The sequence below is a fragment of the Equus caballus genome, chromosome 20 (genome assembly GCF_041296265.1).
Source record: "Equus caballus isolate H_3958 breed thoroughbred chromosome 20, TB-T2T, whole genome shotgun sequence".
Classification (NCBI taxonomy): domain Eukaryota; kingdom Metazoa; phylum Chordata; class Mammalia; order Perissodactyla; family Equidae; genus Equus; species Equus caballus.
Genome location: NC_091703.1, coordinates 45177405 through 45191058, shown reverse-complemented (window position 1 = coordinate 45191058; position 13654 = coordinate 45177405). Strand labels below are relative to the sequence as shown.

General features: G+C 38.1%; 1 protein-coding gene across 23 annotated transcripts in view; it reads right to left on the bottom strand.

Annotated features, from left to right (window-relative positions):
• UBR2 (ubiquitin protein ligase E3 component n-recognin 2) overlaps nucleotides 1-13654 on the bottom strand; it is a 126235-nt gene that overhangs the window by 67043 nt on the left and 45538 nt on the right. For all 23 annotated transcript variants that reach the window (XR_011430040.1, XR_002802280.2, XR_002802281.2 and 20 more), the window contains one exon: nucleotides 1347-1477. Coding sequence is in view for 16 of the 23 variants with exons in the window: in XM_005603921.4 (XP_005603978.1) it covers nucleotides 1347-1477 (131 nt within the window). In the remaining 7 variants the exon portion in view is untranslated. The remainder of the gene's footprint in view (nucleotides 1-1346; nucleotides 1478-13654) is intronic.

Below are 13654 nucleotides of genomic sequence, written 5' to 3'. Positions count from 1 at the left end.
TTAATGTTATTTGCACTAGGAGAGTAGTAATGGAGATGAACAGAAGTAGAACAATTTGCTAGAGGGAGAGCCAGCTGGACTTGAAGTCTAAATGGATATGAGTGATTCAGGTTTCTGGGTAGATGGGAATGTCCTTTATTAAGATGGGAAAACATCACAACAGAAGCAAGTTAGATTCTTTTCCCTTCTATGCTGGTGGTCCTGAATCTATACAGGAATAAAAAAAATAAAAACAAAACTCTTCTATTCTCTAGGGTCTAAATCTGGATCTTAGATCAATGGTTTCCAACTTGAAGTATATGAAGATAAAGTCATGAGACATTTCCAAAACGGCACAGTAACACCTCATTTTATTAAAAAACACTTAACCCTCAATGTAATTATCTGGAACATTGTTAAGAAAGCAAAAAAGAAACACCACTGATGTCCTTTACACCCTCACTCCAACTTGTGTTCAACCTTAACTATGAATGTAATTCCAACAAACTTGGTTAGAATTAAAAGTGAGACATGGGGCTGGCCCCGTGGCCGAGTGGTTAAGTTCACGCGCTCCACTTCGGCAGCCTGGGCTTTCACTGGTTTGAACCCTGGGTGCGGACATGGCACCGCTCATCAAGCCATGCTGGGGCGGCGTCCCACATACCACAGCTAGAAGGACCCACAACTAAGAAAGTACAACTATGTACTGGGGGGCTTTGTGGAGAAAAAGGAAAAATAAAATCTTAAAAAAAGTGAGACAGAAGGTTGCTCAAGGCAAGTACACTCAAGTGGAAAAGTAATCCTTTAATCTTAATACAGCTACGGCAGAACCCAGCCTTCTGGTCACAAGTTTGTGACCTCCTCAATAATCTAAGTACAGATGGCAAAAATGTTAGCTGTACACTAAAAGAAGCAAAGTGTGGAATAAATTCTATAAAATTTAGAATCAAATGGTTAAAACTGAATTTGAGCAGTTGTCAAACCAGAAAACTCACTTTATCAAAGAGCTCATTCCTTATTCATATCTGACAGACAAAAAAAAGAATAACTTACCAGTTTTATCACACAAAGAAGAGAAAACTGCCTGTGCCTAAAACCAATCACAGAGCCTTGGCGTGGCTTAAACATGTCTATAAACCAACTAAACCAACCATCTAACGGGGAGAAAGCTCTACCAGTTAAGTGGATCACACACATTTAAAAACTATAAAGTCAAAGTTCTTGTTCTGCTGAAAACAAATTATGAAAAAAAAAAAGATTATGTTCTCTCCTAGCTATATTAAAATTAATTTGAGGAATAAGAATCAAAATGGTCAAAAATCTGTGTGAGCAAATACAAGTACAAAGAAGAAATGGGTTGTACTTACACCATCTCTAAATCTGCTGGCAATTCACTTTCTTTTTCCCAGGTTAATATCTCTACTGCATATTGAAACATAATAGTAAAAATGTTATAACTTCTTGCTATCACATCTTCTGATAAATGCACAAGAGGATCCTGAAAGAAAGAACAGGAAAAAAAAAAAAAATCAACCACGTTAAACACACATTAATTCTCCTCTTTCCCATTGTGCCTCCATCCCTTAAAATACTATTGTAAAAAGCAGACTGAGGGGCCGGCCCAGTGGCGCAGCGGTTAAGTGCACATGTTCTGCTTCGGCGGCCCATGCTGTGGCAGGCGTCCCACATATAAAGTAGAGAAAGATGGGCATGGATGTTAGCTCAGGGCCAGTCTTCCACAGCAAAAAGAGGAGGATTGGCAGCAATTAGCTCAGGGATAATCTTCCTCAAAAAAAGAAAAAAGCAGACATCTTTCAGCTTCAGCTTCTCTTCAGCTTGATCCTATACATTACATCCTACCAAACCAAGCTTCCTAAAACTTTAGGTTCATAATAATCCCAATTACTGAATCAACTAAACCAAAATATTCAATGGCACTTCAATGCCTATTAAATCTAAAAATTTTATAACGGCATTCCAGAATCTTTAAAACCTAACACCAAACCATCTTCAAAGCTTCATACCCTACTAATCCCCAATTTCAAGAGTAAACAACAGAATATTATCTAAGGACAGACAAGCAGTATTTAGTTTCACAGGTATAAAGGAGAGCATGATTTTGAGGATTCTGAAGGGGAGAAGTAAATGAGGTCAGAAAACTACCTGATGTTGTAAGAACCATTCACTTGTCTACTCTCTCTCAGCAGGGCAAGCTGTGCCCACATGTAACAGGCAACTTGGCACATCAGACTTAACAGTGAACGACTCACTAAATTTCTAGGTTAATGTAAAAAAGTATTGCTATAAACATACACTAAGATTACCATGGTGTCTTTCAGTAAAGGTTGGCAAAATGTTTTATACACTTTAATCTTAATGCTTTATCTCAAATCTAAACACATTATTTACCTTAATGTCTATATTGTGTTATATTCATTTCTCAAGTAAGAAAATCAGTATGTTCCAACATCATGGAATGGGAACTAGCACATTCTTGCAAATATTCATAAGGACACAGACTTTTCTGTTTATCTTCACCAAAGACAAGCCTAGTGGAACTGATATAAGACAAATGGAGAAGATAAATAAAAAGAATGGAGGAAAAAGGACAAAGATTCTGAAAGGAGATGGGTCAAGGGCTTGAAGAATGTAAGAAGATAGAAAAAAAGAAAAAGATTTTTCAAAATCTTACAGCACTTTTTACCTACAACTCTTCTCAACAGTCTGCTTTATATGTCTCATCAAAATAATTTTTTATCCTACTAGCAAGGTTCACTACTATTTCTTATGGAGACTTAACAAGTCGTTAACGTAGTGAAATCACCTGGACAAAGATGGGACTAGAACTGGAACCTCCTGGAGACTCATAAAAGAATGAACAATAATAATAATATAAACCTCACACTACACCAAAATATAAAATAGAAGCAAAACTCAGTTTTCTTGATGATACTATCTCACTATATGGTCAATCCATTTCTTACAATTATGTCCCACAATACAAGAGGATTGAAGAATTATGATATATAAGATTTATAAGAATTTAATGGTTCTGGGACAGAAACAACTGCCAATTCTTGAGACTCTAAGCCAGTAGTGTCCAAACATTTTTGCAAGTGTCCTTGCAAAATCCCAAGGCCTGGTAGACATATTTCCTATTTCACTAATACATCAGTTAAAAAATGTATAATTACCTATATTTTTTAAATGGCAATATAAAAATAAGCTGTACAATGTGTTACATTACATATTGGGGGGATCACCAACTGGTAATTCTGCTGTTACATTAACCCTGTTTTGGGCAGGCCTAGGAATACAGATTCTTCTGCCATCTTTGTATATATATGTTAACTTCTTGAAAAACGGTCACTGATTAAGAATTATCTCTGTAGGTGACGTCAGTGTCATGGTGGAGTGAGCTTGCCGGGGACTCTCTCCCCTCCAACATACAACAAAAAGGAGCAACCACACTCCAACAAAAAATAGCCTAATAGCACAGGAATCCTCAGAGACCCACAGCAGGCAAACAATGGAGGGCAGAGAGGCTGGAGCCTCCTCAGAGGAGCTGGAATGGTGGAAGAGAGAACTTTGCTTCCTCCCCTAAAGACTGGGATCGCGGCTGTGGGAGGCTCCGAGAGGGAAGGAGTGGGGGAGGGGTCATGCATCCGCAGGACCACCCAGGACTCCCTAGTGCCCTTGCAGCCTAGAGGGAAGCCCTCTAACGGGGCAAAAGCTTTTGGTGTGACCTCATCAAGCCAAGACCCCAGGAGACCAGATAGTGAGAGCTGACGGGGAAACCTGGGTCTGCCCGCAGGAGAAAGTGCCCTTCCTCCCCTGAACTGAGTAGTGCTGCGCCACGGCTGTGCCATCGCGGCTGAAGGTGGAGGGCCCAGAATACGTGACTCTCGACCCCCATCTAGTGATGACAGGCTGTAACTGCAACCAAATAATATCACAATGGGCAAGACCTGTCCTTCCAGCATCCGTCAATTCATCAAATCTCCAGACCAGAGGGAAAACAAGCACCCAGAATTATGTCCTGAGGACTCAGAAATAAGTAAACTAAATGACAATGAATTCAGAATAGCTATTATCAAAAAACTCAATGAGGTAGAAGAAAATATAGAGAAACAATTCAACGAGTTCTGGAGCTACTTCACAAAAGAGACTGAAACTATAAAGAAGAATCAATCAGAAATACTAGAGATGAAAAACACAATGGAAAAGATAAAACAAAATACAGATTCCCTGAATGCTCATGTGGACACTATACAGGAGCAAATCAGCATAATTGAAGACAGACAGATTGAATGGCTCCAGACAGAGGAGGAGAGAGAACTAAGACTAAAAAGAAATGAAGACAATCTCCGAGAAATAGCTGACTCACTGGGGAAATGCAACATAAGAATTACAGGTATCCAACAAGGTGAAGAGAAGGAGAAGGGAGCAGAAAGCATGCTCAAAGAAGTAATAGCAGAGAACTTCCCAAATCTAGGGATTGAGACAGAAATGTGTGTGGAGGAAGCTTTCAGATCTCCCAGATTTGTCAATGTAAAAAGACCTATTGCAAGGCATATACTACTAAAACTGGGAAAAATGAAGGACAAAGAAAGAATACTCAGGGCAGTAGGGCAGAAGAAAATAAGCTACAAAGGAACCCCTATCAGATTTTCAGCGGATTTCTCTGCAGAAACCTTATAAGCTAGGAGAGATTGGAATGACATATTCAAAACTTCAAAAGATAAAAATCTTCAGCCAAGAATATTCTATCCAGCAAAAATATCCTTCATATATGAGGGAGAAATTAAATCTTTCCCAGACAAACAAAAGCTAAGGGACTTCATACAATGAGACCCCCCACTACAAGAAATCCTCAAGAAGGCCCTCATACCTGAACAAAGAAAAAAATGGGAGAAAGGGGTCACAAAACACAGAATAAGGAGACAAACAGAATCAGAATAGGATAGCAAATATTCAACTGTAGCATTAGGATAAAGGGAAGGAAAACACCAAAAACAAAGACAATCTTGTCACTTTAACCACGAACTCACAACACAAGTTGGAATAAGTCATGAAAATAATAACTTAGGAGGGGACAAGGAAAAAGACTGAATCAGTTTAGACTAAGGAAATAAGAGGCCATCAGAAAATGGACTATGTTATGCATAAGATTCTGAATACAAACTTCAGGGTAGCTACTAAAATAAAAAACAGAACAAAGACACAAAAAATAAATGAGGAAAAAGCTAAGAAACACAGCATAAGAAACTGCAGAAGTCAATGGGTAGACCAAAACACACAGGATGAGAAACAAAGGAAATGCAGGAAAACCAGAAAACGAGTGACAGAATGACAGCATTAAGCCCTCATACATCAATAATCACCCTCAATGTAAACGGATTGAACTCTCAAATAAAAAGACACAGAGTGGCAAGATGGATTAAAGAACAAGATCCAACAATTTGTTGCCTCCAGGAAACACATCTCAGCTCCAATGACAAATACAGGCTCAGAGTGAAGAGGTGGAAGACGATACTCCAAGCTACTGGCAAACAAAAGAAAGCAGGTGTCGCAATACTTACATCAGACAAAGTAGATTTCAAGATGAGGGAGGTAAAGAGAGACAAAAAGGGACAGTATATAATGACCAAAGGGACACTACATCAAGAAGAAATAACGCTTATAAATATCTATGCACCCAACAGAAGCACCAAAGTTCACAAAGCAACTGTTAACAAACCTAAAAGAAGATATCAAAAATAACACAATAATAGTAGGGGACCTGAACATTCCACTCACATCATTGGACAGATCATCTAGACACAAAATCAACAAGGAAACAGTGGAATTAAACGAAAAGCTAAAACAGTTGGACTTAATAGACATATATAGAACACTCCAAAAACAGCAGAATACACATTCTTCTCAAGCGCGCATGGAACATTCTCAAGGATAGACCATATGTTGGGAAACAAGGCAAGCCTCTATAAATTTAAAAAAATTGAAATAATAACAAGTATCTTCTCCGATCATATGCTATAAAGCTAGAAATTAATTAGAAGGAAAAAGCTGAGAAAGGGACAAAGATGTGGAGACTAAACAATATGCTACTGAACAAGCAATGGATCATTGAAGAAACTAAAGAAGAAATAAAAAAATATCTGGAGACAAATGAAAACAATAACATGCCATAACAATTTATATGGGATACTGCAAAAGCTGTATTAAGAGGAAAATTCATTGCAATACAGGCATACCTTAAAAAACAAGAAAAATCCCAAATAAACAATCTCAAGTTACACCTATCTGAATTAGAGAAAGAAAAACAAATAAAGCCCAAAGTCAGCAGAAGGAGAGAAATAATAAAAGAGCAGAAATAAATACTATTGAAACAAAAAAGACAGTAGAAAGGATCAAGGAAACAAAGAGCTGGTTCTTTGAGAAGATAAATAAAATTGACAAACCCCTAGCCAGACTTACAAAGAAAAAAAGAGAGAAAGCTCAAATAAACAAAATCAGACATGAAAGAGGAGAAATAACAACAGACTCCGCAGAAATACAACGGATTATAAGAGAATACTACGAAAAACTATATGCCAACAAAATGGATAACCTAGAGGAAATGGATAAATTCTTGGACTCCTACAATCTTCCAAAGCTCACTCAAGAAGAAGCAGACAATCTGAACAGACCAATCACAAGGAAAGAGATTGAAACAGCCATCAAAAGCATCCCAAAGAATAAAACCCCAGGACCAGATGGCTTTCCTGGGGAATGCTACCAAACTTTCAGAGAGGATTTACTACCTACCCTTTTCAAGCTATTCTAAAAAATGAGGGAGGACGGAACACTTCCTAACACATTCTACGAGGCCAACATCATGCTGATACCAAAGCCTGACAAGGACAGCACGAAAAAGGAGAACTACAGGCCAATATTGCTGATAAACACAGATGCAAAAATTCTCAACAAAATTTTGGCAACCCACATTCAGCAATACATAAAAGGATCATACATCATGATCAAGTGGGATTCATACCAAGGACACAGGGATGGTTCAAGATCTGCAAATCAATCGACGTGATACACAGCAACAAACTGAGGAATAAAAACCACATGATCATCTCAATAGATGCAGAGAAACCATTTGACAAGATCCAATAGCCATTTATAATAAAAACTCTGAACAAAATGGGGATAGAAGGGAACTACCTCAACATAATAGAGGCCATATATGACAAACCCACAGCCAACATCATACTCAACGGGCAAAAACTGAGTGCCATCTCCCTGAGAACAGGAACGAGACAAGGATGCCCTCTATCATCACTCTTATTTAACATAGTACTGGAGGTTTTGGCCAGAGCAATTAGGCAAGAAAAAGGAATAAAAGGAATCCAAATAGGGAGGGAAGAAGTGAAACTCTTGCTGTTTGCAGATGACATTATCTTATATATAGAAAACCCCAAAGAATCCATTGGAAAACTTTTAGGAATAATCCACAACTACAGCAAAGTTGCAGGGTATAAAATCAACTTGCATAATTCAGTAGCATTTCTATACTCTAATAATGAACCAACAGAAAAAGAACTCAGGAACACAATACCATTCACAATTGCAACAAAAAGAATAAAATACCTTGGGGTGAATTTAACTAAGGAAGTGAAAGACCTATACAACGAAAACTACAAGACTTTCCTGAAAGAAATAGATGACGACATAAAGAGATGAAAGATATTCCATGCACATGCGTTAGAAGAATAAAATGTCCATACTACCTAAAGCAATCTACAGATTCAACGCAATCCCAATCAGAATCCCAATGACATTCTTTACAGAAATAGAACAAAGAATCCTAAAATTCACATGGGGCAACAAAAGACCCTGAATTGCTAAAGGAATCCTGAGAAAAAAAACAAACCTAGAGGCATCACAATCCCTGACTTCAAAACATACTACACAAAGCTACAGTAATCAAAACAGCATGGTACTGGTACAAAAACAGGTGCACAGATCAATGGAACAGAATTGAAAGCCCAGAAATAAAACCACACATCTATGGACAGCTAATCTTTGACAAAAGAGTGACGGCATACAATGGAGAAAAGAATGTCTTTTCAACAAATGGTGCTGGGAAAACTGGACAGCCACATGTAAAAGAATGAAAATTGACCATTCTTTTTCACCATTCACCAAAATAAACTCAAAATGGATCAAAGACCTAAAGCTGAGACCTGAAACCATAAGGCTTCTAGAAGAAAATGTAGGCAGTACACTCTTTGACATCAGAATTAAAAGGATCTTTTCGGACACCATGTCTTCTCTAACAAGGGAAACAATAGAAAGAACAAACAAATGGGACTTCATCAGACTAAAGAGCTTCTTCAAGGCAAGGGAAAACAGGATTGAAACAAAAAAACAACCCACTAATTGGGAAAAAATATTTGCAAGTCATATATCCGACAAAGGGTTATCTCCATAATATGTAAAGAACTCACACAACTCAACAGCAAAAAATCAAACAACCTGATCAAAAAATGGGCAGGAGACATGAACAGACATTTCTCCAAAGAAGATATACGGAAGGCCAACAGGCACATGAAAAGCTGTTCATCATCACTAATCATCAGGGAAACGCAAATCAAAACTACACTAAGATATCACCTTACACCCATTAGAATGGCAAAAATAACCAAAACAAAAAGTAACAAATGTTGGAGAGGTTGTGGAGAAAAAGGAACCCTCATACACTGCTGGTGGGAATGCAAACTGGTGCAGCCACTATGGAAAACAGTATGGAGGTTTCTCAAAAAATTAAAAATCGAGATACCATATGACCCAGCCATCCCACTACTGGGTTATCTATCCAAAGAACTTGAAGTCAGCAATTCCAAAAGTCCTATGCACCCCTATGTTCATTCCAGCATTATTTACAATAGCCAAGACGTGGTGGCAACGTAAGTGCCCATCAACTGATGATTGGATAAAGAAGATATGGTATATATATACAATGGAATACTACTCAGCCATAAAAGAGGATAAAATTGTCAAATTCACAAGAACATGGATGGACCCTGAAGAAATTATGTTAAGTGAAATAAGCCAGATAGAGAAAGACAATCTCTGTGTGACTCCACTCACATGTGGAAGTTAAACATGTAGACAAAGAGAATAGATTAGTGGCTAACAGGGGAAATGGGGTGTGGGAGGGAGCACAAAGGGTGAAGTGGTGCACCTACAACATGACTGACAAACAGTAATGTACAACTGAAATTTCACAAGATTGGAAACTATCATAATCTCAATAAAAATTTTTTTAAAAAATAAAATAAGTTAAAAAAAAAAAAAGAATTCTCTCCGCAGTGAAGAGATGCTAGGTTGTCCAAGTCTACTCATATGTAAATTAAATGCTAGGAAAGACCTGCTCAAAGTGTTCTCACCACAGCCTAAGTCAGTTGGAATGAGAAAATAAATGACCATCTTATCCTATGTTGTAGTATCAATTATGACTAATAACTCTGATTCTTGGACTACATTTGTTAGAGAACTCAAGGATTGTCAGTGAGCCAACTTTGATTTCTTCATCATTCAAACTAGAAGAATGCACAGCATACTGTTAAAAAGGTTATCTATGGTTATCTTAGAGGGCAGTGGGAATTGCGGAGAACTCTAATCTTTTATGTGATAAACTTTTATAAAAAATGTGTGTATTACAATAAACATTTTAACTGTTGTCATATGCAAACAAGATATGAATAAGGATTTTCTCCATATTGCCTACAATATTGTTATTTATAAGAAATACAGGCAGCCAGCCCTGTGGCCGAGTGGTTAAGTTTGCCCGCTCTGCTTCTGTGGCCCAGGATTTTGCCGGTTCGAATCCTGGGCGTGGACCTGGTGCCGCTCATCAAGCCATGCTGAGGAAGCATCCCACATGCCACAACTAGAAGAACCCACAACTAAAAATACACAACTATATACTGGGGTCTTTGGGAGAAAAAAGAAAAAAAGAAAATCTTAAAAAATATATATATATATATTTGGTCATTCAGATAACCAAAATATATTTCCCATATACTGTACATGTGGTCTTTGCCTATAGTTCCTGGCTCACAGCTCCCCAAAACCTTCGAATTTCTTGTTTACGTTAATGAAGTTGACTTTTGGACCCCACCCAAAAGGGTTGGGGCTGGTTGCCAGGAGAACCAGCCATGTGATCAGAGGACCAGAACGTTTAGTCCAACACCGGTTTCCGGGGAGGAGGGGACTTGAGGTTGAATTAATTGCCAATGGCCAATGAGTTAATCATGACTACATAATGAAGTCTCCATACAAACCCAAAAGGACAGCTCGTTGGCCCCTTTTATGGGAGGGCTTCCAGGATACTTATGGTGGGCAACCAGAACGCTTCCATGTGCCACCATGCCAGGCCCCAAGCTCCATGAAGACAGAAGCTCCTTTGCTCAGGACCTCACCCTATGAATCTGGCTGTTGACTTGTATCCTTTAATACCCTTTGTAATAAATCAGTAATCCAGTGAATAAACCAGCTTTCTTGAGTTCTGTGAGCCTTTCTAGCAAATTAACGGAACTGGAGTTGCAGGGGGTGGTGGGAACCTCCAGGTATAGCTGGTCGGTCAGAAGCGCCTGAGCTTGAGACTGAAGTGGAGGGAGGTCTTGTGGGACTTTGCCCTTTACCTGTGGAATCTGATTCTGTCTCTGGGTAGGTAGTGTCAGAACTGAGCTGAGTTCTCAGACACACTGCTCGGGTCCAAGAACTGCCTGTTGGTGTGGGGAAGCTTCCACACACATTTTGGAACTGGGTCCAGGAACCCTTCTGTACTGCCCAACTAAAACTAGAAATAAACCAGAAACTGAACAGCCATCAAAACAACCACACTTATTTCATGAATTGACTTCTAACAAGTAAATAATATACATTTCAACTTATAAAAAAAAACTCATTAATAATACCACTTTTATCTATTTTATTATTGGGATTTTTTTTTTTTTTTAAAGATTTTATTTTTTCCTTTTTCTCCCCAAAGCCCCCCGGTGCATAGTTGTATATTCTTCGTTGTGGGTTCTTCTAGTTGTGGCATGTGGGACGCTGCCTCAGCGTGGTTTGATGAGCAGTGCCATGTCGGCGCCCAGGATTCGAACCAACGAAACACTGGGCCGCCTGCAGCGGAGCGCATGAACTTAACCACTCGGCCACGGGGCCAGCCCCCTTATTATTGGGATTTTTAAATTAGAATTTTACTTAAAAACAATTCCACTGCTAAAAATGTTTTTAAAACCCAGTATAATGTACCGTCAAAGAGTTCCATCACCAGAGTCTACACTACTTAGGTTCAAAGCCCAGCTCCAGCACTTTCTGTGGGACATGTTGGGCAAGTGTTTTAATCTCTCTAAAACTCAAGCTTCTGCAGTTTCAAAATATTGGTAACAGTATTTATCTTATGGGGCTGTTCTGAGAATTAAATCAGACAAAACAAGTATAGTACTTAGCATAATATTTAGCTATTAATAATCACTGATGTGCATTCAAATGAGATGAGAACAGCATTAAGTGAAAATTTCAGATTAAAAAAAATCTTCACTGAGGTTGATCACTCAGTTAATATTTGTTATTGAACTAAATTTCATTCGAAAAACGATTTACAGCAACTTAAGAATACATCTCATGTCCTATTTTTCGTAAAACTTTTATATCCAGTGTAATAAAACAGTATTAAAAAATAGATGTATAAAGCAGGTAAAGTGAAAATAAAGGTAGGAAGATAAACTAAAGTCAAGATAACATCTGTTTATAAATGCAGATCAGGTAAATTTCCATACAGCTACTACAGACAGGCTGTTTCCTAGAAGCCTCAACAAAAGGAAACACAATCAGTTATCAGGCTCACAACAAGAGAAACAGTATTTCCTAATGCAGAGACCTAAGGGGAATTCCTGTTTCATATGAAGATCAACAAAGGAGACATTATATATAGTATATGGAGGTTCTCAACAAGGAGAGGTACCATCCCACCAGCATTCCTACTCACCCCCACACTCAACGGCCCATTTAGAAACCTATTTGGGCATTCACTGTTGTCACAGCAATGAGAGAGAGATGCTATTGCCATTTAGTGAGTGGGGATCAGGTATAATAAACACAATGCTTCCGACAGTGTATACTTGGGGTTAGCAAACTTTCTATAGAGTCAGATGGTAAGTATTCTAGTTTTTGCAGGCTGTAGGGTCTCTGTCATAGCTACTCAATTTTGCTGTTGTAGCAGAAAAGCAGCTATACGATACAGAAACAATTAAGCATGGCTGTGTTGCAATAAAATTTTATTATGGACACGAATTTGAATTTCATACAATTTTCACATGCCACAAAATACTTTTTTCAACTATTTAAAAATATAAAAACCACTCTCAGCTTATGGTGGCGCCAGGAAACAGGTTGCAGACAAGCTCTGGCCATCCTTTGGCCATCTCTGACCTACACAATGAAGAAACGCCCAACTCCAAATGCCAAGAGTTAAGAAGACCTGTAGAACTTCTAAATATTACCCCTACAGAAGTATATTATCAAGTTTTTCCCAACTTTTTCTAAGATGCAGGCTGAATGTATAATGAAAAAATTATGTTCAAAAATAAAACAATTCTACAACAGACTAAAAAAGTACATTCCAAATATATCTCTCTTCCATTTCAAGCATAAAATATAGAAAATCTAGATATATGTATGAATTTAGTGAGTGGAGACCAGGTATGCTTAACACAATGCTATCTTTTCATTATCTTACAGTCTTATCCTTGAAGACTTCACTTCTCTTAACCGAATTCCTAAGTAGGAATTAAATGGCAGTCTAGAGGTTTTATTCTGTCAAGTTGCTGGAGTATATATTCTCTAGGCAGGACTATATAATTTCAGCCAGGCAGGCCACCTTGCTGGCATCTTCTTAAAATTCAGGAAACTAACCAAAGTTGACACTATTTGATAGCCACCCCACTTGTGTGTGAGGATAAAGCCAAAAGAGTAACGGTAAGCTCATTCATAATTTTTCTTAGAAAACTACTTTAAATCTACTCTAAAACAAAGATAAAAAGGTAACAGAAATCCTAAAGTTTCTCTTTTTAAATAACTTATTGAGATGAAACTGACAGAACACAAAATTAACCATTTTAAAGTAAACAATTCGGTGGTGTTTCATACATTCATGTTGTGCCCCTGCCACCTCGATATAATTGCAAAAACATTTCTATCACTTCAAAGTAAACCCCTTACTCATTAAGCAGTTTTTCCCCATTCTCCACTTCCCCTGCCCATAGCAACCACTAATCTGTGTTCTGTCTCTACAGATTGATCTATGCTGGATACTTCATATAAAGGGAATCAAACAATATGTGACCTTTTGTGTCTGGCTTCTTTCACTCAGCATAACGTGATGGAGGTTCATCCACGTTGTAGCACACATCAGTACTTCATTCCGTTTTATGGCCGAGTAATATTATATTGTATGTATATACCACAATTTGTTTATCCATTCATCCACTGATGCACATTTTGGCCGTTTCTACTTTTTGGCTTTTGTGAACGACGCTGCTACGAACATGCGTGTGCGTGTACCTATCTGAATACAGTCATGTGCCGCATAACGACATTTCGCTTAACAACAGAC